The 23,278-nt window shown below is 35.8% G+C and overlaps 1 protein-coding gene across 5 annotated transcripts in view; it reads left to right on the top strand.

Annotated features, from left to right (window-relative positions):
* CRPPA (CDP-L-ribitol pyrophosphorylase A) overlaps positions 1-23,278 on the top strand; it is a 126,032-nt gene that overhangs the window by 29,307 nt on the left and 73,447 nt on the right. For all 5 annotated transcript variants that reach the window (XM_034069503.1, XM_031052585.2, XM_031052586.2 and 2 more), the window contains exons 4-5: positions 11,940-12,044; positions 19,282-19,327. In XM_034069503.1, coding sequence (XP_033925394.1) covers positions 11,940-12,044; positions 19,282-19,327 — 151 coding nt within the window. The remainder of the gene's footprint in view (positions 1-11,939; positions 12,045-19,281; positions 19,328-23,278) is intronic.

Below are 23,278 nucleotides of genomic sequence, written 5' to 3'. Positions count from 1 at the left end.
TTTAGAAGTTGTTTTACCCTTAGCCTCAAGATCTTCTGTACCTGCGTGTCCTGGGTTCAGCAGTAGCAGTCATGTTTTCTCCTTGTTGGTAGCTGGTGCAGCACTGTGTTTTGACTTCCAGGCTGGGAATGGTGCTGATAGCAGCGATGTTTTTAGGTACTGCTCAAATGTTTGGTTTGTCCAAGGACTTTCTGAGTCTCATGCTCTGCAAGGGAGGAGGGGAGGCCGGGAGGAAGGAGAGACAGGACACCTGACCCAGGCTAGCCAAAGAGGTATTCCATACCATAGCACGTCATACCCAGGATGTAACCGAGAGTTACTGGGAACGGCTAGGACTCTGGGGGTTGGAGGAGGTATCGGTTGGTGCTCGGTCGGGCGGGGGGGGGGGTGGGGGGTGATTTACGGGTCGATGGCTGGTGAGGTGTTGTATTCTCTTCACTTGTTATTTCCTTTATCATTATTATTGGTGGTAGCAGTAGTGATTTGTGTTATACCTTAGTTATTAAACTGTTCTTATCTCAACCCATGGGAGCTACATTCTTTGGATTCTCCTCCCCAGCTCTCTGGGAGTTGGGGGAGCAAGGGGGGGGGGGGGGAGTGAGTCAACTAACTGTGCGATTTGGGTTTAAACCACGACACTGGGACAGGCCAATTTGCCACAAATGCTACACCATTATGGAGGGTGGTTGTATTGCATGTGTAGTTAGTTTAATTATCTGTTGATACTAAGCCTTTTGTAGGTTTTGGAAGTTTATATTTAGCTATTCAGAGCAATGAAGCTGAAATAAAAAAAAAGGTATCTGGAAGAAGGAATATTCATTGAAGGAGGATGAGCTTTCATATGGTTAGAGGTATTTCTCTTATGCATGCCTAGAACCTCCTTACAGATATCCATATGGAACAGACTGACCTTAGGGATTCTATGTGTGGAAACTATGTAAAGGTAAGTAGTTTTGGGGACTACACTGAATAAGTACATCTCTTCATAAGCAACATTACCCACTTCTTGGCTAATGAGCAGTCACATTTTCTTGTGGGATGTTAAAGCATCTGTCTGCATAGGAGAGAGCTACTATATATAAGCATGGTAATGACAAGATACAGAATAATAGTGTGTCAGGGAAAATCATGCAAATACTTTGATGCTAAATTCTGGGAGGCAGATGTTCTTCCAGCTCCCCAAAATAATCATTTCAAGATGTCTGCGGATGGAGTTGAGATGGGGAGAAGAGATATTCTGCAAACTGTCCAACCTGGTCCTCAGTAGGAGAAAAGGAAATCCCAAAATTTTTCTGTCTAATAAACCCCTAAGAATGTTCAGGGAATTTTTTGCCACAGTAAGAAAGGAAGTTGGCTGTTGTTAGGCCCATTGTAGAAGTATTTGCTCAAAGTATTGTCTTCTCTGTATGTAAATAATAGGGAGTGTATTCCATGTGGATTTTGTAAACTTCTAAAGTGCTTTTTGAAAGGGCACAACATTACTGTGATTCTTCTTCAAACATGTGTGAAACGTTTTAGTATCCTCTGTAGCAGGGAAGTGGAGTCAGCTGTAGCAGTTTAGTAGTATTTTGGCATAGATCTGGCAAGTCCTTCAAGGCAAAATGTCTAGACTGATTTGGGTATTTTCCTGTGGGTTCATTCTTTGTTAAAAAAAAATCAATGTCTGTCAAGTTAATATTGCCAGAAGCAGCAGGGGATTAAATGAACAGTAGCGGACAAATTGTTGATTAAAACCTTGGCAACTTTGGAAGCAAGGGTGAGATTCAGAAAACGGACTGAAAGGTTGAGATATAAGTGAGGCAGAATTTGGCCATTTGAGCCTAATGCTGGAATCTTGAAAAAAAACCCAAAAACAAACAACACTGTTTGCCTCCCTCCTAGGGCTAAAGTTATCTGGATCTCCAAGGCACCTCAACTCTTTTTAATATTGACCAAATATAAAGGTTTCTGTATGTCAAGGCATCTAAGTTGTGGCAAGGCTGATCAGCTGAATATTTACCTCCTGTAAACATTCACTTGGAGAAATGTTTTTTACCTGATGCTATTCAGTCATGAGTTGATGATACAGGTTAGAGCTGTTTGTTTCTTCAGTGTAAAAACACTGAAAGAGATCACCATTTTATTTAATATATGTCAAAAAAATCAGGTAAGATATAAAGATTTATCATAAGTTGTAATTGTTTCTTGGCCTTCATCTTTGTAAAGGAGCATCAGGCATCTTTTATGAAGTGTATTATGTTGTAAGGATGGTCAGTTTACCTCTTGCTTCTTCAAATGAATTTTGTGGGTTTTATATGTTCTGTGTCTTTATATGGAGATCCGCTTCCTTTTCCACAATCCCCAGCTTTGATCACCCACTTTGCTTTAGGATTTTGTAGTTACACATTCAGGTCTCCTAAATACATGCCATATAAGATCATTGTTGTGTTTTCCCTTATTCTGCATTCCTGTTTGTGTCTGGAATACTTTTTTTTCCCCATCATCAGCTATATTCTGAAATACTGAATCAAGAAGACATTCATGAATTAGATAAGAGCTGGCTAAAATAATCGTAATCTACTACTTGTATGATTTGTATGAGGACAGTATTACAAGCCAATGCCTTTCTTTGTATGGAGTCCTAAAGACAGCATACTTCCATCTGCCTATGAAATATAACAGGTAATTACAGTTTTAGAGTAACTACCTACTTGGTTGGTCTAAGTCAACCTACTTGGCTGAACAGTAGAGTAGCATGGATTGCTTCATCTTGTTGAAATTCCTAATCCAGATCCTTTGATGGTATAATAATACAGATTTTAATTAGCTGTGTACTGGTGTCAAGATGGGGAATATCTCTGATATTCTAAGCATCTGAAATAGCCTATCAAAGTAAGTCTTTCTGCTGATTTGTGCATGGGTCGTTAGGATAATAGATCTGATTGTTTGACAAAGAAACCTGGATAGCTCCAAAATTTTTTAAGAAAACCCAGTACCTCATTTCTCCTTAACATGAAAAGATTTTACTTTCTTAACAGCACCCTTTCGTTGTTGTGGTCCGTTTCAGCTTGGATTTACCTCTGGTTTTAGTCCCATCTAAAAGATAATTTATTTGGAACTTCAGTAGAACCTGAGTTCTGTTCCATTTCTTTCCAGCTGAAAATAGGTATTTTTTTTTGTTTTGAAACAAAATTGCAATGGAGCTGATTCTTAATAACTTTGGTTTGCAGTGGATTTGGATCTGCCTTTCTCCACTCATCTTCAGGCAGATGCATACAGACTGTTGCTTAAATACGGGGCTGTCAGCCTCACCTAAATGGCTATCCTAAATTCTACAGTCTTCAAGTTGTGATTCTGAGACTTTTTCTGGGGAGATTTTGAAATTACTTCACCTGGCATCCTTTTACCCTAGCAGGTTTGTCCTGACATTAAGAGGAATAAGTATTTTTTTCTCCTTTTCCTATCCTTAAAGTCTACGTTATGCTTAAAACCTTCCCTTTCCCTATGCTTAAAAACTAAATTCTACAGAATACTTTTCAGAATAAATGTACTAAATTAATTTTGTCAGTAATGGTTTCATTTAATCAAAAGCTGAAGCTAGATTGGTGGTCTGTTGAGAAAACTATGCAAGTTTAGATAGCTCTGTACTTGATTAGTTCTCTGGCGCAATGGTAGAGCCAGGATATTGTATGAATCCCCACCTTGCCCTAATTAATTTCTGCCACAAGAATGTTTGGAGAAATTCTAATGCCTTGCATAAGAAAAAAATAAAAAGTTTTTTTTTGGTTTTTTTTTTTTTTGTTAATGGAATAATTGCTTCCATTTTATGGCACTCCTCATCCTGTAGGATCTCAAAGCACTGTGTGAATTTATATATTAGCTCTTGGAATAGTTTGGTGCAGTGGTGCAAAGCTGCCACACCCTAGGTGAAATCTGGTATCTCTGTAGCAGTGAAAAGGCATTTTGTCTTTAGATATAATTTGGACAGTATATGTTAGGGGGACACACTGCCATTAGTCAAGTTGGAAGTTAGACTGGATTATGAGAGTATTGTTGCTGGATTTACGCTGATAAGTTTGCTCTGTCCACAAGAATCACATGTTTGGCACAGGTTCAAAAATGTTGAATACTGAGCAAGAATCATTGTATCCAGCATAAAGGAGACCACCCATCTAAATTGTCATCTGCTGCTTGTTTTGAGAGAGCAAAGAAGAAAGCAAGGTGGTGATGCTAGAGCTTTTACTGTCTTAGCTACTGATGGTTTAGTGTATCAAGAGGCAAAGAAAAGGACTATTTATGATCTTGCAGAATTTCAAGAGGTGATTCTTTTCAATAACTTGTACCAAGAGTGAATAATCTTACCTGTTAAAAAACCCTAAAATTAAAACATGCATTTAAAATTAATTTTAAATTTTATTTTATTTTTTAATTTAAATATTATTTTATTAAAAATTTATTTTAAATTTTAAAATTTTATTTAAAAATAAAATGTAAATTTGGCTCACCTCTGCTTCTAAATTTGACTAAATTCTCTGTTGGTTGCTTAATTTTAGAACTACGTATATGAAATCTCTTCACTGGGAGAATGTGAATACTTCTTTACATTTTCCTAGAATAACCTAAATAATCTGTAGTTTTCTACATTGGGACAAGATTGTTTTGTCTTTGTCTTGTCCCTATAAGTCTTTTCCAAGTATTTCTCCAATTTACGAGACAGTTTTTTAAAGTGTAAAGAGTGAGTCCTAACAGTATTTTTTGATTACTACTGTTGTCACATAGAATATTATAATTTTCTCATTTCTTCTTGACATTATAGCTAAAATATGAATTTTTAAAAAGGTGAAATTGTATATGAGGTCTGAAATTCAGTGTTCAGCTACATGCTCAAAATGACTTCTGTGTCCTTTTCTGATACGAGAAAAATGAAGACTGTCTCAGGACTTGGTTTGTGAAGCCAATGTGATTAATAATTAGCGCTAGTTGCATGAGGTATTTCATGTTCATACCAGTGCTATTGTTGATTCTCATCTAGTCTGTATTCTTATTTTCATTATGCTAGTTTGTGTGGTCTTTGTTGGAGTAGCTTTAGGAATATACCTACTGGTCTGGCACAAAGGGAGAAAGACTGAGGTTTGATTTTTGATCATCTGTTACTGTATGAGGATTGTATGTGTAAACTGGGACTTCACCAGCAGCAATACTCATCCCAGTTCACAGTCATGTGGACACAATGCATGCTGAGTTCTGGGTGCTAGGGCCACACTGCAAATGATGAGCTTTAGCAGGTGCCCTTGCATATGACTTCCACCAGAAGGGAAATGACTTTGAGCTCTCCAGCTGTACAGTTGAGTGCATTTCGTATGATTCTAAGTAAGGATGCAGGAAAGACCAAAAAAGAACCTCTCCTGCATACTTTTATTGGTAATGTAGACACAACCCTTGAAATTTCTTGTTTGTGCCTGCCAGTGCCCTTCTTTTCTCAGCAAAGCACCTCCATTTATTCTTGATTTTTATTCCTGAATAGCAAAGCTGCACTTCACCCTCTTCTCCCCCCCCCCACTCCCCCTCGATTGAGCATGATTTGGCTAGGAGAATATAGCAAACCTCATTCAGTGGAAGCACTGAATTAGGGATAACTCTGGGTATATAGGGGTTAGGGGTCTCTGTAATTTTCAAACAAGGCTATGGTTGCTCAAAGTTACAGTAGTAGTTGGGTTTATGATTTTGATATAAAGTCAAGCATGTGTACTTCTTTTACAGGATGATTGGTTTGTTTGGATGTCTTCTTTGTGAAGACAGAAGCAGTAGCAGCTAGAATAAGATTAAGATTTAAAGAATAGGCTTGAATTATAGAAACACAGAATTGTTAAGGTTGGGAAAGACCTTTAACGTCATCGAGTCCAACTGTTTATACAGCACTGCAAGTCCGCAACTAGACCATGTCCCTGAGTGTCACATCTACACATCTTTTAAATACCTCCAGGAATGGTGACTCAGCCACTTCCCTGGGCAGTCTGTTCCAATAGTTAACAGGCCCTTTCAGAGAAGAGATTTTCCCACATATCAAATATAAACCTCCCCTGGTGCAACCTGAGGCAGTGATACAAGCACTATCATAATAGTCCTGTAAACTCTTTGCAGGTATCTTAAGGCATGGATTTAAAAACAGAAGGGTTAGCTCTTAGCTATCTCAAGAGAATTTTAAAACTTGATCTTCCTGTTTCTTTTATCCAGAGTCATCCTTAAGTATGCTGAGTCTAAAACCTAGTCTTGTGATTATACTCCAGCTTCTGTTTCATTTTGTGGTCAGAGCTAGAAAATGACAGTCGGTAAAGTGGCTGTCTTTTCTGTCTAGTTAGCTTATTTCTGTGTTTTTGTTGTATTGATTCCTTGATGAATCTAAATCAGAGTGAGAACTTATCTTAGTGGTTTTGATAGAATGGAACACAAAATAATGGCTTTTTAATCTAGCTCATTAGTCTAGATCCTGACTTCTGGTCACGGAATTTTGCGTGATTTGTTCCTTAGAGCAAAAAGAAAGTTGAAGGAACCTGTCAAAAATGGACAGAAATATCTATATTAAAATATGTTGCTAGATCTTACACAATGATTTTGTTTAACTTACATTCAGAAGTGCAGACTTTGATATAAATATTTGTTCTCTGCATCCATATGCATTTCTGAATCCTACTGAGTTTCAGCTTTTACGTTTTGTGACATTAATTTTTTTCAAGCAAATTTATGTTTTAAACTTGAAAAAAAAGCAAACCCAAGGAGAAAGGCAGAGTTATCCCCTACCTTGGCTAGTAGCTAAAACTTGTGATAGCGATAGGGAAAATAAGTTTCATGTTGCTCACACAGTGTGTTCAAGCTCTGCATTCTTGCCTCTTACTGCCTAGCAGCAGGTTGTGCACAGTGAACAGTAATTGTCAGCTTCAACATAAAGAGAGGTTATAAACTGCTTTCAAAGAAGACTTATAGGAAGAAAATGCATAGATAACATGACCTGGGAGCTAGTATTCCTGCAGAGGAGTATAGAACATGGTTGCAGTTGATGGCAGTGGGGACTGCTTAATTTTGTTACAGAGCAAATTGCTGTGTCTTTATTCTCTTCACTGTGGAGCACTACAGCACCTGGATGTATGTCACAATAGTTTTAATAATTAGCTACAGTAGAAATTGTTTTAGAGATGAGCTTATCTGAACTCACATTAATCTCACTGTTTCTGTGTTAATGTGTTGCCTCCTTCTGTTTGCTGCTTCTGCTATTTCTCATTTAGCTGTGGTTTATCGCTGTAGGCTGAGTGCTTGCTGCATATCCACTGTTGGATTCAGTGCTTTTTAGTTTCCATGGTAATGAACATGGCAAAAAGATTTAAATCTTTTTAAAATATGATAAAAATAGGCCAGTTGAGGTTCAGCAAGAGCTTGTGGCTGCTGCTTTTTTAACTTAGCAAAATGTTCCTGATGTATCCTGGCAGTTCAGCAGTGGAAACTTGATTTGCAAAAGTCATAAAGCTCTGCTGTTGTTAATTACTTACACATTTTAATTGCAAGTGTTCTGGTATTGTTATAGAGTGGATTCACATGGAAGAGTGAAATGGAGACACTTACTGCTGACACTGGAAAAAGCACTAAGGATGACATGCCTGATGGTTACAGGAGTGTAAAAGACTGACTTTACACAAGTTTTAAGAGTACCTGTGTAAAGGAACAGATTGGAAGATTTTCTTTCGGTTAATACATAAATAATATTAATTTTGTTTCCTTATTATAAAACTAACGAATGATGGAAAAAGAAAAAAACATCAGTGTTGTAATGAAAATTTTTCTTGCCTCTGTCTTTGTTCGACTCTATGGTTACCAATTCCCATATATGTATTCAAAATCTTTTATCAATATAAAGATACAGTAAAATGATGCATGTTAACACTAAAAGCAGTTATTAATGTTAAATATTGCTTCTTTATAATTTTACTTGTTCAAAGTGTTGTACAGGAAACAAGTTAGCTTATAGACTGTTACTAAGTACCAGGGAGATAAAGGGTGCACAGTCCTTTTTCTAAACCCTTTTTCCATGTTCATGGCTAAGTAACAGCAGTATAGTTTGCATTTTAGGAACTCATATTATTTAACAAAATATTTTCAAACTAATCTAGGAGGCAGGGGAAGAAGAGTTGGTGTAATGCTAAAATTTGGATCTTGCTCCAGCCATAGCGCTTTATTCAAACATCCACTCTTCAAAGCAAACAAAAGTCATCCACAAAAGAGTCAGTCCCCAAAACTACCTGGTAGAACTCCTTTGAATATTCAACAGTTCAAAAGCATTATTACATAACATATTTCCTTCTCTGTAATTTAAAAAACTAAACTAATCTGCTTGCTTTCTTTTGTGGATATGTTTTGCGCCAGTATTTCCAGCTGTTTCTACCATTTCAGATCTGTGGTCTGAAGCTTAAACTGTGTCTATTGTTTCACAAAGCTATGTGTGCATGTCAAGTTCAGTTAACTGTATTCTGTCAAACTTTATGTTTTTCAGTTAAAGAGAGACTTTGGAAAAAGAGTTTTTAACAGATCGTTGTAGTGTAAGTTGGCTCTAGAGGTACAATGAAATATATACAGAAGGCTTAAGATATGAACATTTGCATGGTTGGTTCACTAAGAGTTTTCCTCATAGATATGCCACAACTTTTCATTAAAGTACTCCCTGATAATGCTTAATTCATTGACTGAATTTCTTAGCACAATACAGAGGCTTTAAAATTCTGTACCTTAAATATGGATTTCTGGATCTGTTTAGTGTATGAATAATACATAAAATAAGCTGGTCTTGAGCTGATGTTTCCATTTCATTATTCTGCTCTGACATCACAGTATCAGACTTGCAGAAAAGTATACTGTGACAATGTGTTTAGGTTTAAACAATTACAGATAATTAGAGTGGTAAATGTCATGATGTACAAGTGTTGGTGAAATATGTTTTTAATTATTACTTTGCTTTGTGTCATATTTCATCCCTTGAAGCCAGCAATACCCTCAAGATGCTTTAGCCCATTTATGGAACTTCTCCACTCCCTACTAATTATCTGTAATTAATACCTTGCTAAAAAATTGGAATTGCTTAGTCTTGCCCTAGTATAATTCCTTACTCATATGTTTAAAAATGTAGCTTAATTTTAATTCAAAGGAAATTTTTTCACAGATAAATTTTACTGAAATCTTCCCTTCTGAGGCAAAATAAAAATATATATTTTTTTTTAATCTCTATATTATTCAATTTAGTAGAGAATAGTTTGCATTCTATCAGAAAATCTTCCTTAAAACTAAAACAGAAAAAAAAGGGAATGGGAACATAATAAATATTTGCAATTGAAAGTTACTAGGCCATTTCTAGTTTCATTGGCAATTTATCTCTGGGCCTCTTTACTAAAGAGATACTAAAGTATATTTTGGAGCTAGAGTTCCCTATTCCTTTATATTTTCTTTTGGTATCTTGATTATTTAAAGAAATATGAATATTTTCTGTTCAATTTAAAAATATTCCAGTGTCTTTTTTGAACCTCCTGTTTTCTATAGTATTCTGAAAGAAATCTTTCATGTCAGTATATCTTCTTGTGTGTTTTTTGTTTTGTTATTCAAATGCTTAAAAACTTCCAAAGAGCAGTATAATGCTTGAATTACTTTTCTAAGTGGGCTGTATAAGAGACTCTTCTTTTTGATTGCAGTCATGAAAACTAAAATGATAAAAATACTACTTTAAATAACGTGAAAGTGATAACTTGATTTTCCTAAGATGTCTGTCTGCATTAACAATACATTTCATATATATAATGCTGATTAATTCCTAAATTTCACTGATGCATTATAAAACAAGAATAAAAGCTAAAAATTTTCTTCAAAAGGCAAATTGTATTTAAGCACTCTTATTTGGATATTTTTTAACCCACTTAGACTTTTGTATTCTTGACAGTTCTGAATTCTTGAATCTTGGAGGAGACTGAATTACTGAGCACAGCATCTGGACTGTCACACTTTATTTTAATCACGGATTTGTGAACACATGGTTAGATTTGACGTGGAGGGGTTATTTCAGCGTTTGTAAAGGAAAGCTTATGCATTGCAGAGCTAATTATTGTTCTTTAAGGATTTTTCTGGCATCTTTTTTGAGGTTGCTGAAGCTGGTGACAGCCAACTTGCGTAAGAAGATGTTTCCCTGAACCTTTTACCAAGGGCTCCTGAAAGAAACTGTATGGATTTGGGATAAGAGCAAGAATTTATCAGAGCAGATTATTTGTTAGAAGATAAAAAGCAGAGTAAAGAGCATGACCAGTTTTCATAGCAGTAAATCCCAGTGGAGCTTTGTGAGTATCTGTGCTGGGACCTGTGCAGTTCATTTTGCTTATAGGTGATTTGGAACAGGAAGTGGAGATACACATTTTTTCATTTTTTTCTGGGTAGTAGAGATGTGAGCTAAGTAAGAAGATTTATAGAAGGATGCTATGGTAAATCGATAGGTAAATGTAGATAAATGTAAAGGAGGGCAAAATGGTTGATTGGAATTTTGAAGTAAGTTCCACACATGAAATGACAGAATAGATGTTGAACTCTACCTGTGGAAGGATGTGAGAAGAGATGTGGTGGAGCATATTGAAGGGCTGAGAAGGTGGTTTTGCACTCCATTTTCTGTCAGAACAACAGAGTGTGTAATAAAAAGAGTGGTAACTCAGATGATCCCTGATGCAGGTACTAAAAAAATACCAGTATTCAAAAAGTAATTGAATGGGTTCAAGATTCCTGTAATTCACTGCGGACTGTTAAGACAGTTACTTCTGGTTCAGTGTGTTCCCTGGGGACCTTGGTTTAGGTATTTCTTAAGCCAGAAGAATAGCTTCATATGAAGCCAAGCAAATATTCTGGGAACATAAGAAGATATGAATGGCTTGTTCTTACTTAGTCTTGACTATTCACTCTTAGCTTCTACTAGAGACTGGATACTGGGCTAGTTAGCCTGTGGTCTTATATTAATCCAGTTTTATGAAAGACCTTGTCTTAAGTTATACTTCCTTATTACGTATCCATATTTCTGGATGGACTGGTAATTCAGCAGTATGAAAAGAGACAAGAACTTTTTTACCTAAATTGAGTCAATTCATCTTGAAGTAATCCTGTCCAATAAGCTCCCAGTTGCTGCTTTTGTACTTACCTGTGTTTTGGCTTAAGAGATTCTGTTCCCTACTCAGTTTTCATTAATAGGGTTCTTATAATCACTAACTATAGGAAGCCAAACCACTTGGGAAGGACATGTTCAGAGAAGAATGCCTTTTACAGGTGACCAAAAAGCGGACAAACTTCTTTTTTTTCTGATTTTGTTTTTGTTGTTTAATCTGCAAGGCTCATGGAGCAGCATCAGACTTTGCAATTTTGTGTGAAGATAACTGAAGAAAATTGTAGAGGGAAACATAAAAGAAATACAGAGGTTCTTGATTGCTACTATCCTTTTTATATGCTGCAAAAAAACCAGCCAAGGCACTGAAGTCTTGCTTCTACAATTTCTTAACTTGTCCCATACTCTAGAAGTTTGTCACTAGAAGGTTGGTGATTTCTTTTGGTGAGGCCTCAACTCTGTCAAACTTTTTTATATATGTTACTTCTTATTGATTTAGTTAATAACATAGAGGTTTAGCAGGATATTTGCTTCACCTACTCTAATTCATTTGTCATTACAAAGTGTTGATTTACTTTTGTAATACTTTGCTGGATAGGTAGAATTTGGCATAAGCTTCTTGGAAGATTTTTATTTCTGATTCATCCTGAACCTGCCTACCTAATACAGCATGTATGATTCTGGACAGGACTCTCGAGATGCAAGTTTTAATTAATGAAAGAAAATCTGTGATTGCTGAAAAGTATGATTTCTTTAAAACTGATTAAGGATATTTATGCTTTTTTAATTACTACAGTGTACAGACTATGACCTGGATTATGGAACTGAATGTTTGCATCTGGCTCTGAAATACTGTAAAACAAATGCCAAACTGGTTGAAGGAACAGCTGATCTCTGGAAGGTAAAGGCAATAATAATCTCTATGATTTATGTATATTTTAAAATGAATAAAATTTGTATGTTACATAGAAATATAGATGTGTTTTCAATTGTAATAGGCTTTCTCTTCTAAATCTCAGAATTTTTTTTGGATTATCATAAACTTCTTTTAGAGCTCACTGTTGTAGACAGACTTGGGCAGATGTTACTTGAGATATTCAATGAGGACAGTATGTAGCTGGAAGGTGGAAAGCCATCTAGGTAATTGTAATTCTCAATTGCTTGAGAATCTGTAAAACTACAAATCCATAATCTCTAAAAGTAAGAACATTCTTTTAGGAGATAAGCTTTTTCCTTTCTCCTTTCTTCTCTGCAAAAGATATAGAAATCCTTTATCTTTTGTCTGTTTTCCTCCACTTCTGACTAGAACATCACTTTTTCTCTGATGCTAAATACCTGGCTAGCAACAGTTTGATTTTTAGAGCAGTTCATTACCTTCAGTAACACTGTAATGTTTAAGGTCTCTTCGAACAATCTTTTAAAATGTTTTTAAACATCATTCACCTTTTCTGATAATCTGTAGGTTCCTGTTGACTGACAAAGCAGGTGTGTGTACAAGTACTAAAGGATATGTCCCTGCTGCTTTAAAGTATCCTATTTCATTGTTTGGAAGGTGGGACATTACTCTTCTAGTAGCTTTCTTCTGCTGTTGTGTCATGCAATTTTTAAGTGTTTACTTTTTTATAAAATACTATTCTTTACCACACTGAAGGATCTGGAAGCAGCTCAAATCGCTCCATCTGTCTTTCACAGTAAATTTCCTCCAATGGGACATGATTTCTAATAATATGACAGTAAATCTTACACAGAAGGGTAATTTCCTGAGTCTGCAGTGTTAATTTCCTGTGCAGCGTAACAGAAAAAATTACTTATGCACTAGTTGTATACAGCAACTTCTTTCAATATCTTTCTGGGGACATAGTCTTTCTGAAACACTATATTGTCTGTTTTCCTATTCAGTTGTCTAAGGAACAGATTATGTCATACGTATTTATATTACATCACTTTTTAGATGGTTTCATTGTGCTCATTGTAAAGCATGCTACTTCCATGAGGGGTAAAAAAATATACCCATAATATTAGTTTAGTTCTTTATGTTGTTTATTTAGTTCTTTATATCTGTAGTATGTACTCTCAGATGAAACATAGTCTTTTGATCTAGAATGACAGAATAATTAGACTGAAAGAAATTATGTCATCTAGTCCAACACCTTGCTGAAATGGGGGTCAGGATGTTAGGATAAGATTTCTGTCACCGTCTTTCTCCAGCTTTTCAGGATACCTCTAAATGAGTGTTGGACCCTTGAGCATATTGAATACTTCCCCATTTGTTGACCTCTATTAGTTTGCTGAGGTTATTTCACATTTCCCAGGTTATTAATAAAGATATTGGACAGTATTATCAGGCATATTGGACATATATCAGGCCTTGAGGAACAGCACTAGTTACTAGTCCCCAGTTATACTTCAGAGTTCAGCTTGTGCACATTTCTAAAAGGGAATTGTTGAAGTGTTATGGCCACCCCAACGTTGGTGAAATGAAATCCTAATGCTGTTAACAGCAGCACCCATTTTGGTGCAGATACTGTACTGCCGGTGGTGCAGAGCAGTGAATATGCTATTTTAGTATGTACAAAGATGCTGGTGCTGTGTCATTAAAATATCTAAACCTTCTCACATCCTGTTCCCTGTCTTATTTCATAGCTAAAAGTCATTGGTGTCTTCTGTGGCTTGTGGAAACAGTCAAAGACAAAAATTATGAGGTCTGTATATTAAATTGTTTCTGCAGCAAATACTTGTATCAAAGGCTACAGAGGAAGATAGCTCCTTCCTTCTTGAATAGCGCCCTGATATTGGTCACTCTATGGGAGTGTTTGGCAGGTGACTTGAAGCAGTATTGTTAAAGAAGGCAATACTCGTGCTCAGTGTGCAGTTTGCTGAAATGCAGAAGGCTGCCAATTTTCTCATGTGATGCTTAACTACAAAATGGTTAAGAGCTATTGCTCTTTGTTCCTAATGACCTTTCAGAAGCAGAATTGTCTTTCCATAGCTTTCAGAATAATGTAATTTATATTATGTTGTTGGTTTTTTCTTTGTTTCCTGTAAGCCTTTTCAGTGCTGAGACAAGTTATATTTTGTATGCCAAGAACTCATGTGCTCTCAATGGCCCCAGTCTTTTACTTTTTCAGCACAAGTAAAAAAGATATTCTATCCAGATAAATGAGAACTGAAATAATCTTTGTATAGTAAAGAACTGTGAGAACAGTTTCTGAAGTGCAAGTGCAACAAACCAGTTTCATTCTGTGTGGACCTCAACAGATCTGATATTTGTAAGAATTCAGTTTATTAGGTGCACGACCTTTATATAACATTAAATGGCTCAAAGCTGTGGGAAAAAGTTACTTTTGTGTCCATACATTGCTGTTTGCTTGAATTAACTCTAATAATTCTATCTGAGCTCTCCCTGCTTGGAGCTCATGAAATAAGGTAACATTTCAAAGTCATTTATGGTTAATGCTAAAGCAAGAGGTTGTTTACTTTCTGGAAGCAAATGACAAAACTGAAATGTAGTTAAATGTAGTTAAACAAATGTTGTTGTTTGTAGTGACAACAAGCGGACAGGAACACTGAAATTATTTGAGTGTTATAAATATTTATAGGTTCTATTATAAATTTAGTTATTATATAATTACTTATGGCTAGGATCAGGATGGCAAAAAAAAGGAAGCAGAATGACACTATTAACACCACATTTTCTGTTTCTCTGTGCTTGACACCTTTGAAAGAAAATGACCTTTAAAGTTCTGGGGCAATATCCTCTTAAGTATAAAGTCATGTAACACAATGTGATTGGAGTCTAATATATATCTGTGTGTATAATTCACATGAAAACTGCATTGTAAAAACTTTTTTAAAGGTTTGATGTGCCTTTAAAACTTAATGCTGATAGTGCAAAAAATCCTCACCATTTCTAAAAACAATAGGTTATCTTCTAATCCTACAAAAATACCCCATGCAAAGGAGATCTGTATGATACCTTAGTATAACAGAAGGAAATGCTTCATTAAAGTGCAGTTCATTTTGTGTATGCATGATCATAACTTTATTGTATTTGCTTGTTAAAGGGTTATGTTTTGCGCTTAATGTACAGTTTTGAGCATCTGAAATGTTTGGCAAGCTACATGAGTTTGAAAAGACTGAATAATCTTGGGAACTTTCTAGATGGTGGAAAGTGGAAGTCTACAGGAAAATAAACAAACCAGCCCTTGTCTGGCGGTTTTGAGGCTTTGCTAAATAGACATAGTAGATTGTTTCTTATACAGAAAAACAGAGAAATATTTACTAACTAAAACTATTCTGCCTTTGCCAAATAAGCAGATGATGGTTTCATATTGTGTGATAGTAAAGTGATCCTGCCCTTCTAATCTGCGCTTGTGAGACCTCACTTGTAGTACTGTGTGCATTTCTGGTGTCCTCAACATACAAAGGACATGAAACTGTTGGAACAAGTCCAGAGGGCCATGAGGATGATCAGGGGACTGGAGCACCTCCCATATGAAGACAGGCTGAGAAAGTTGGGGTTGTTCAACCTGAAGAAGACTGCATGGAGACCTCATAGCAGCCTTCCAGTATCTGAAGGGGGCCTATAAGGATGCTGGAGAGGGGCTATTTATTAGGGACTGTAGTGACAGGACAAGGGGTAATGGGTTGAAACTTAAACGGGAAGTTTAGATTGGATAAAGGAAGAAATTATTTACTGTTAGGGTGGTGAGGCACTTGAATGGGTTTCCCAAGGAAGCTGTGAATGCTCCATCCCTGGCGGTGTTCAAGGCCAGGTTCAACAGAGCCTTGGGTGATATGGTTTAGTGTGAGGTGGCCCTGCCCATGGCAGGGGGGTTGGAACTGGATGATCTTAAGGTCCTTTCCAGCCCTAATTACTCTATGATTCTATGATTCTGTGATTTGTGTTGAGTTTTAGTATTTGGCCTAGTGATGTTCTGGATTGCAGCACTAATATTCAAAAAATCTTGGAGCACTAGATGCTCAAGAAGACAAAATGAAAATGTATGGTTTTACATAAAGAGAGAGAATCTGAGTAATTAGAAGCCTGTGACTTTGATATTGATCAGCAAAGCAAAAGGGTACTACAGGCATAACTTTATTAATAAAGCATTAAGGGACTAATGTAATGAATATCAACCATTTACTTATTTTGTGAAATTGACTTCAAGCCTTTTTTACAAGATTTTGTGCTGATACAATATATGGTTGGCAGAAGCTTGACTTGTTACTACATAGCACATTAATTAAAAATAGGATGAATCTAATTGTGTTAATCCTCATTAAATAGATTAAAAATTGGATAACTGATATATATTTCAAAAGATAATTCTCACCACATACAATTCTGCAGAAACTGTTAATGTCTCTATGCTATTCAACATTTGACTGATAAAATGTGTAGACAACAAAAAGATTTAAATATTTGTAAATGAAAATATAACTGATCAAAAATAACCTACTGATAAGTAATGCTTGACAAACAGTTTAAACAAAAGGTATGCTTTTTATGGCAGTCAAACCCAAAGAAGTGTTTTTTAGAAACAGAAGCAGCATAGGGCATATATAGAGAATTGTTCTAGGGAGGCAATGGTTTTGAAACTGATGTAAGTATCACAGTGGATAGTAGGTTTCCACTGTGGGCAAAATACATGTCAGCCACAGACAAAGAAATAAGAACATCAGTTAGAAAAGAGATGTTTTAGGATTATAAGTGCATCTAGAATATTATTGTCAAATCTGGACTCAAGCTCTGCACAACTGCTGATAAATAGAGAAGGGTCAGAGAAGATCATGAAAAAGGTTAAATGGTAGTTTGAGTTTGTAAAGATTTAGCTTAATAATGTGATATAAACCCCCCCAAACAAATAGAAGTGGATGAGGTAGAACATCCCTCTTCTGCAAAGTGAGGAAGGACTCCCGTGTATCATTTTTCTTGCTTGCACTTTTTTCACTGTTCTTTTTGCACCTCACGGGGCTGTGAGTGGGGAATGACATTTTACTTTCTGGTGTAGAGTGGCAGCTAAAATATTCTTCCTGGTTGACTGTGCTAGATCTGAATTGTTACTGGCTGATGTGAGCCTAGAATGCAAATCCACTTTAGTGAAACTAGAGGTAAAGCAGTATAGCTGCTCAGAACAATAAGATTGTGTTGACTAGCCTTGAAAGTTGTTTAGAACAAATGCACACTAAAACAATCAATGGTTAGAATGAGACCAAAGGGTGTTTCTGTCATGGTTACCTGCCTTTTTACTAAATCTCATCTAAATTGCAAGAGCACCTCTTAACACAAGAAAATGCAGACACCTTATAAATACTCATACTTTAAGAGAAACTTTAATCGGATTTAGCATTTTACTAAGAGGCGTAGAGAATCTCTCTCTTCCTGTGGTGATCGCCTGTGGTAACTAGCAGGGGTTTTATGTCTGTCAACATGACTATTTTCATGCAGTTTATAGGAGCTTGTATCTGAATTTAGCTTAAAAGGTTATGAAATAAATATATATGGATAGTTTGATATGGTCTCAGATGATTTATTACTCTAGGAAACCATGCTAGAAAGGATTTGTTGATGTCTTGCTCAGAATTTCAGAAGTGATTTTAAAGGTTCATTCATAATTCTATATTATTCTGTGCTTTTTTCTTGAAGACTGGGCCTAGTTTGTGAAGAGACTTCTTAAAATAAGACTATTTAAAAATAATTTCACATCTGAAAGAGATTGTGAACCTTAGAGTACATGAGACCACTTTCCACAGAATTTAGATAGTCTTATTTCATGAAAGTTTTTCAGATGGTAATCAGTTACAGGTTACGGAAAGTTCAGTATAAAAGCCCTTTAGAAACAGGTAATTAGAAAGAAACCTTGCAACAAAATTGGTCACTTAATAATGCTTTATCCTTAAATTTAAATTCAAGACACTGATTTTTTCCCAACAGTATGCTCAGATACCAGAGATTTCTCAGGCTAGATTCATTCTCTGGCTGCTTCTCCTGCAGGACAAGCTGTAGGGAACCAAGTTAATTATTCACTTAAAAAAGTACAATTCCTTAGAGAAATGATGAGTAATGAGAAAGGTAATCTTACTCTTCTGTTTCTGACTGCAATTCACAGCTTAATTTATGAGATGGAAAGGAAAGTGGTCACAAGAATCCTTATGTTAAAATCAAACAAGCATTTACTTGGAGACTAAAATGCTAATACCCATAATGGTATGTGTCTGATTTAAGATTTACTTTGCAGCACTAAAGCTTTTGGAATCCTCTTCAGTCCATTTCTAAAAGAAAGAAAAAAGTTATTCAGATTCTAGAGAAACAAATACAGAAAATCCAGTAATGTTTTATTTAACTTAAAAGGAAGTTACAGTAAAAGCAAAGACAAATATTTAGGAGTTATTCCTGTATTAGTTCATGTCACTGCATGTCATTGCAAAGACATTGCTAGCAAAGACTGTTAATGTCTTGGGTAGATGCTGCCTTTAGTTTTCTCTCATTGTATTTGCAAAGCCTAGTACTGGGCCTGTCCACCACCATGACGATGGCAGATATGAAAGCTGTTTTTTCCAAGTACCAGGTTAATACTCAGCTTATTATTGTCCATCTAACTCGGTCTGATTAATGTCTTCAGGAAGATTTTGATGGGTTTTAATCCTCTGAAAGCTCATACAAAACCTACACTGGTCTCACTCCCACTGATTAATTGGACTCTCATTAACAGTAATAGTCTTGCACTGCTGAATAATTACTGAAATAATGAGGCTTCTCCCTAGCTGTCATTTTTTTAATGATCATAACTCCCATAAAAAATTAATCTGTTTCACAGTAAAAATTATAGAATAGAATGGGTGTGTTAAAATAGATGCAACAGCATGTTTTTATGATTCTGCAGAGGGTTAAAAGTAGTTTTAGGTTTCAAATGAGATCTAAGCAGATCTAAGTATTTAGAGAAAGGTTTCTTCTGAGTCTCCGGTAATTTTTGCAACTTCTGACTCTCTGGTGATATTTTACCAGAATTAAGAAATTGACAATATCATTTGTTTATGGTATTTCAAACGTAAAGAATTGCCTTCAGGGCATTGTTTTATTGGTTTTACATTCCTTCCTGCTGTGTTAAATCTAATGAGGCTTGTCTGTCCTTTAGGTGACCTACAAGCGGGATCTGTATGCTGCTGAATCGATTATTAAGGGTATGTGTTCATCCTTGTGGCTCTCAGTGTGCATATTTCTAAGCCTAATTAAGAGTCTTGTGTGCTATAATTTTGTATGTCTTTGAGAAAAGTTTTATGACAAATAAAATGTGCTTAGGCAAGTTGTTTTGGATTGATCACTGTAATACTTATATTATGCATTATTTACCTTCATTTACTTCTTTTAGAATAGAGAACCTTAGAAAAGGCTGTGTATATTACACAGTCAAAACAGAGATTAATTTTGTATGGTTTTATAATGAATAAATTCTTTTTTTTTTTAATCTGTAGTTCAATTCTGAATCTTTCTAATCTACAGCAGTAGCCTGGAAAATAAATATTAACTCTTTATGCCTCTTCTCTCTTTTATATACAGCAGCCTGTTACCCAAATTGATACAGCAATTATATGATATTGAGATACTCCAGTAATTTATAAATACTTTGTTAAACTGGTTTTTGATCTTCCCCTGTAATGGTAACAGTGGTTTCATTGGAATTTAACATGAAGACTAGACTGAAAACAGTGTAGAAATGAAGAACTCTTAGATGCTGTTTAATGAGCATACTCAAGGTTATTGTAAACTCTTAGGCACTGATTCAGAGGAGTCTTGCTTGACTCTTGTTAAGAACGCAGGGATAAAAGCCCAGAAACTGATGAAGAGAAAGGGACATCCTTTAGAATAAAATAGTCTTTCTAGAAAAAAAAAGAATGTGGTTCCTATTTAGAGAGAAAAAAAGCAAAAACTGTGTCCTCTTAGGGCATGGTGAGTGACTGGTTAGCTGTTGACTTTGATGGCTCATGTGTTACAAGATCCAGTATTGGCTTAGCTTCTGGTTTGGATTATTCTGGTTTCAGCTGTGATACAGTTAACTTTTTCCTTTGTTTGTCTTGAGTTCAGCAAGGCATTTGCCGCTATCTCCCATGACATTCTTACTGACAAACTAATGAGGTACAGAGGAGAAAAATGGACAGTGAACTGGATTGAAAACTGGCTAAACTGCCAGGCTCAAACAGTAAAGTTCAGCTGGAGCCTAGTCACAAGTGGTCTATCCCAGGGGCGAATGCTGGTTAAAATCCTCACTAATAGTCTGAATTACAGGGCAGAGCATAGCCTCCACAAGTCTGTAGATGATGTAAAATTAGGAAGAGTAGTTGATAGACTAGGAGGTTGTACTGCTATTTGGAAGGACCTTGATAGGCTGGAGAAATGGATGAAATGGATCTTGTGAAATTCAGCAAGGGGAAATGAAAACTCTTGCACTTGGGAAGAACCATGACAGCTGGGGGCTGACCAGCTGGAAGGCAGCTCTGCAGAAAAGGCCCTGGAGGGTCCTAGTGGACAACAAATAGAACAGGAAGTGGTAATGCATCCTTATGGCAAAAAAGGACAACAGCTCCTGGGCTATGCAGGCAGAGCATTGCCAGCAGGTTGAGTAAGGTGAGCCTTCACCTCCACTCAGCACTGGTGAAATCACATCTGGAGTGCTGGGTTCAGTTCTAGGCTCACAATTGCAAGAGAGACATCATCGTACTGAAGAGAGTTGAGCAAAGGGCCATGGTAGTGGTCAAGGTAATGGAGCGTCTATCAGATGAGGAGATGTTGCAAGAGGTTGGACTGTTGTGCCTGGAGAAGTCTCAGGGGGATTTTAGCAGTATGTATAAATGCCAGATGGGACAGAGTGAAGAAGATGTAGCCAGACTTTTCCTCAGTGGTATTCAGCAAAAGAGAACAGGGAACGGACACAAACTGAAATACAAAAAAATCTATTTATATATCTGGAAAGCCTGGAAATTTTTAGGATTCTCATTTTTCCATTAGAAAGCTGGGAGATTGGAAGGGAGACTCCCTGTCCTTGATTTCTTAGGAATCATTTGTTCAGCTGATATTACCAAAAAGGGCATCTCTTGGCCTATAAAGCCATTTTTCATCTGCATTGAGTTAGAATATTTAATCTTAGAAATTACTTGTGTTAATATTTTCAGAACAGTTTTTTTTTTACTTATTAAAGCTTATGAAAAGCTTTGACAATGGAAGTGTGATCCAACTTAAACTGGAAAAACATCTTCAAGCTAATGCAGTTTCTTGACTTTGTCCACTTATTTTTTTGTAGCTATTAGATATCTAAAAACTTTATGCAAACAGAATTCATCATGCTTCTTGTGGGGAAACTAGAAAGAAATACAATGTGAAAAATGGTTTCTGTGCTCTCCCTCTGCTGCCCTCTCGTCCTTATAAAGGTGACTCCTTGTATTCTTTTAATCAGTTCTGTCCTTTTTTATAGATTTTAAACATAACCAAGCAGATTGGTTGTATTTTGAAGCATTTTACTTAAAAAAAGTTCGAATAGTATTTTATGCTAATTTTATTTAACTATATACACTGTAGTTTCATTAAAAAAATATAAACCTGAAACAATACTGCAACCTTCGTGCAAATGAATTTCCATGTTCCTGTCTGTATAAAGGCTTCAGTAATCTTCTAAATTATTAAAGAAGATTCGTTATAATTTATGTAAAAAATAAGATCCATTCCAAGCAGCTTTCTCTATAACTGAATAGGAAATGAGGATGTAGCTTGCTCAAATGAAAGGAACATTCACGAAGTTTAAGTATTTCTATAACTAGAGCTAAAAAGGCCGTAAATGTATTTCATTATGTTAGCATTTTTAGTTTTCACTAAAGCAAATAGAGTCTTTTGCAGCAGTTGTTTATGATAAAATGTTTATATAGCTTAAAGTAAAAATGAAGACCTACATAGTGGTAGATCATGCTGATCCCTTATTTGATCTTTACTTATCTGATATTCTGTTACTATGGCAGAATGCAATATATTTCCTTCATTTACCACAGTAGTCTTTGTTATGCTTGGTCTGTATGAAAAACTCTGAAGTTCATTGAAGTTTAGATTTGCTTTTTTAATTCATTGCTTGAGTTCAGAAAGGAGAAGCTGTACATGTTCTTTATTTAAGCAAGCAGTATAATGGGTGCCCTATAACTAATTAGGACATCCTGTAATAGATTTATCTTATATAATTACTTTAATGGTGTTTTGAATAGATACTGTTAGCACTCCCAAGTCTGCAGTTTGAGTGCTGTGCCCTCAAAAGATTTCAAATACCAGATATTCAGGTTGATATAACATGACTTATTTTTGTGGCAGACAGTTGATCCATGTAAATTAATATTGGGCAAGCATTTTATTCACAGTTCATGACACACTTAAAGGAAAGCATATTTAAGGGCATAATATATTTTTATCCCATTGAGCATCATCCTGTTATGCTCCCATGTTGTATCATTCAGTCTTACAGTTGTTAGGAATACCTACGGTCAGCTGTGTCATGCTGTGCCTATGGGAAACCTTCAAAGAAGGGTAGGTCACCTTCTAGAATGGCAACCATCTTACCAGCCAAGGCATGCTCAGTTAGGCCTTTCCTACTAGCTGAATAATTAAATAATTTCGTGAGTACAATTCCAAATTTCATGTAATCTATATTAATTGATGTGTTCTATTATTAGTGATTGAAACTTGGTTTTCTTCAACTTCAGAGAATGACAGTTAACTTTTTCTGTTAACCTGTTGGTTTTATTCTAAATATTTCAAATATTTGAAATATTTGTTTTGATGGAAATTATTCATCCAACTGTTTCCTTTCTGGTTTCAAGTAATACATTTTTTTTGCTTTGAATTATGAACTTCAACAGATCCCTGAATACTTTAATTTTTATGCTAACATAGCAAGATTACGCTTGGGCCTCTAGACATTTTTGCTAAGGAACTGATTCCTTATGGTTCATTTTGACATGTTTTTTTGCTATCCTGTTTATTTCTGAGATACTCTTGATTTCTGTCTGTCCATATATAAAATTATAAGTCTGTAATTAATAAAATCAAATACAAAAATTATTATGGTAATATGTGTTTGGCAATTAAATGATGTATGAAAA

Source organism: Melopsittacus undulatus, chromosome 1, assembly GCF_012275295.1.
Source record: "Melopsittacus undulatus isolate bMelUnd1 chromosome 1, bMelUnd1.mat.Z, whole genome shotgun sequence".
NCBI classification, from domain to species: Eukaryota; Metazoa; Chordata; class Aves; order Psittaciformes; family Psittaculidae; genus Melopsittacus; species Melopsittacus undulatus.
Note: the sequence above shows the minus strand (reverse complement) of the source record. Positions and strands in the feature narration are given on the sequence as shown.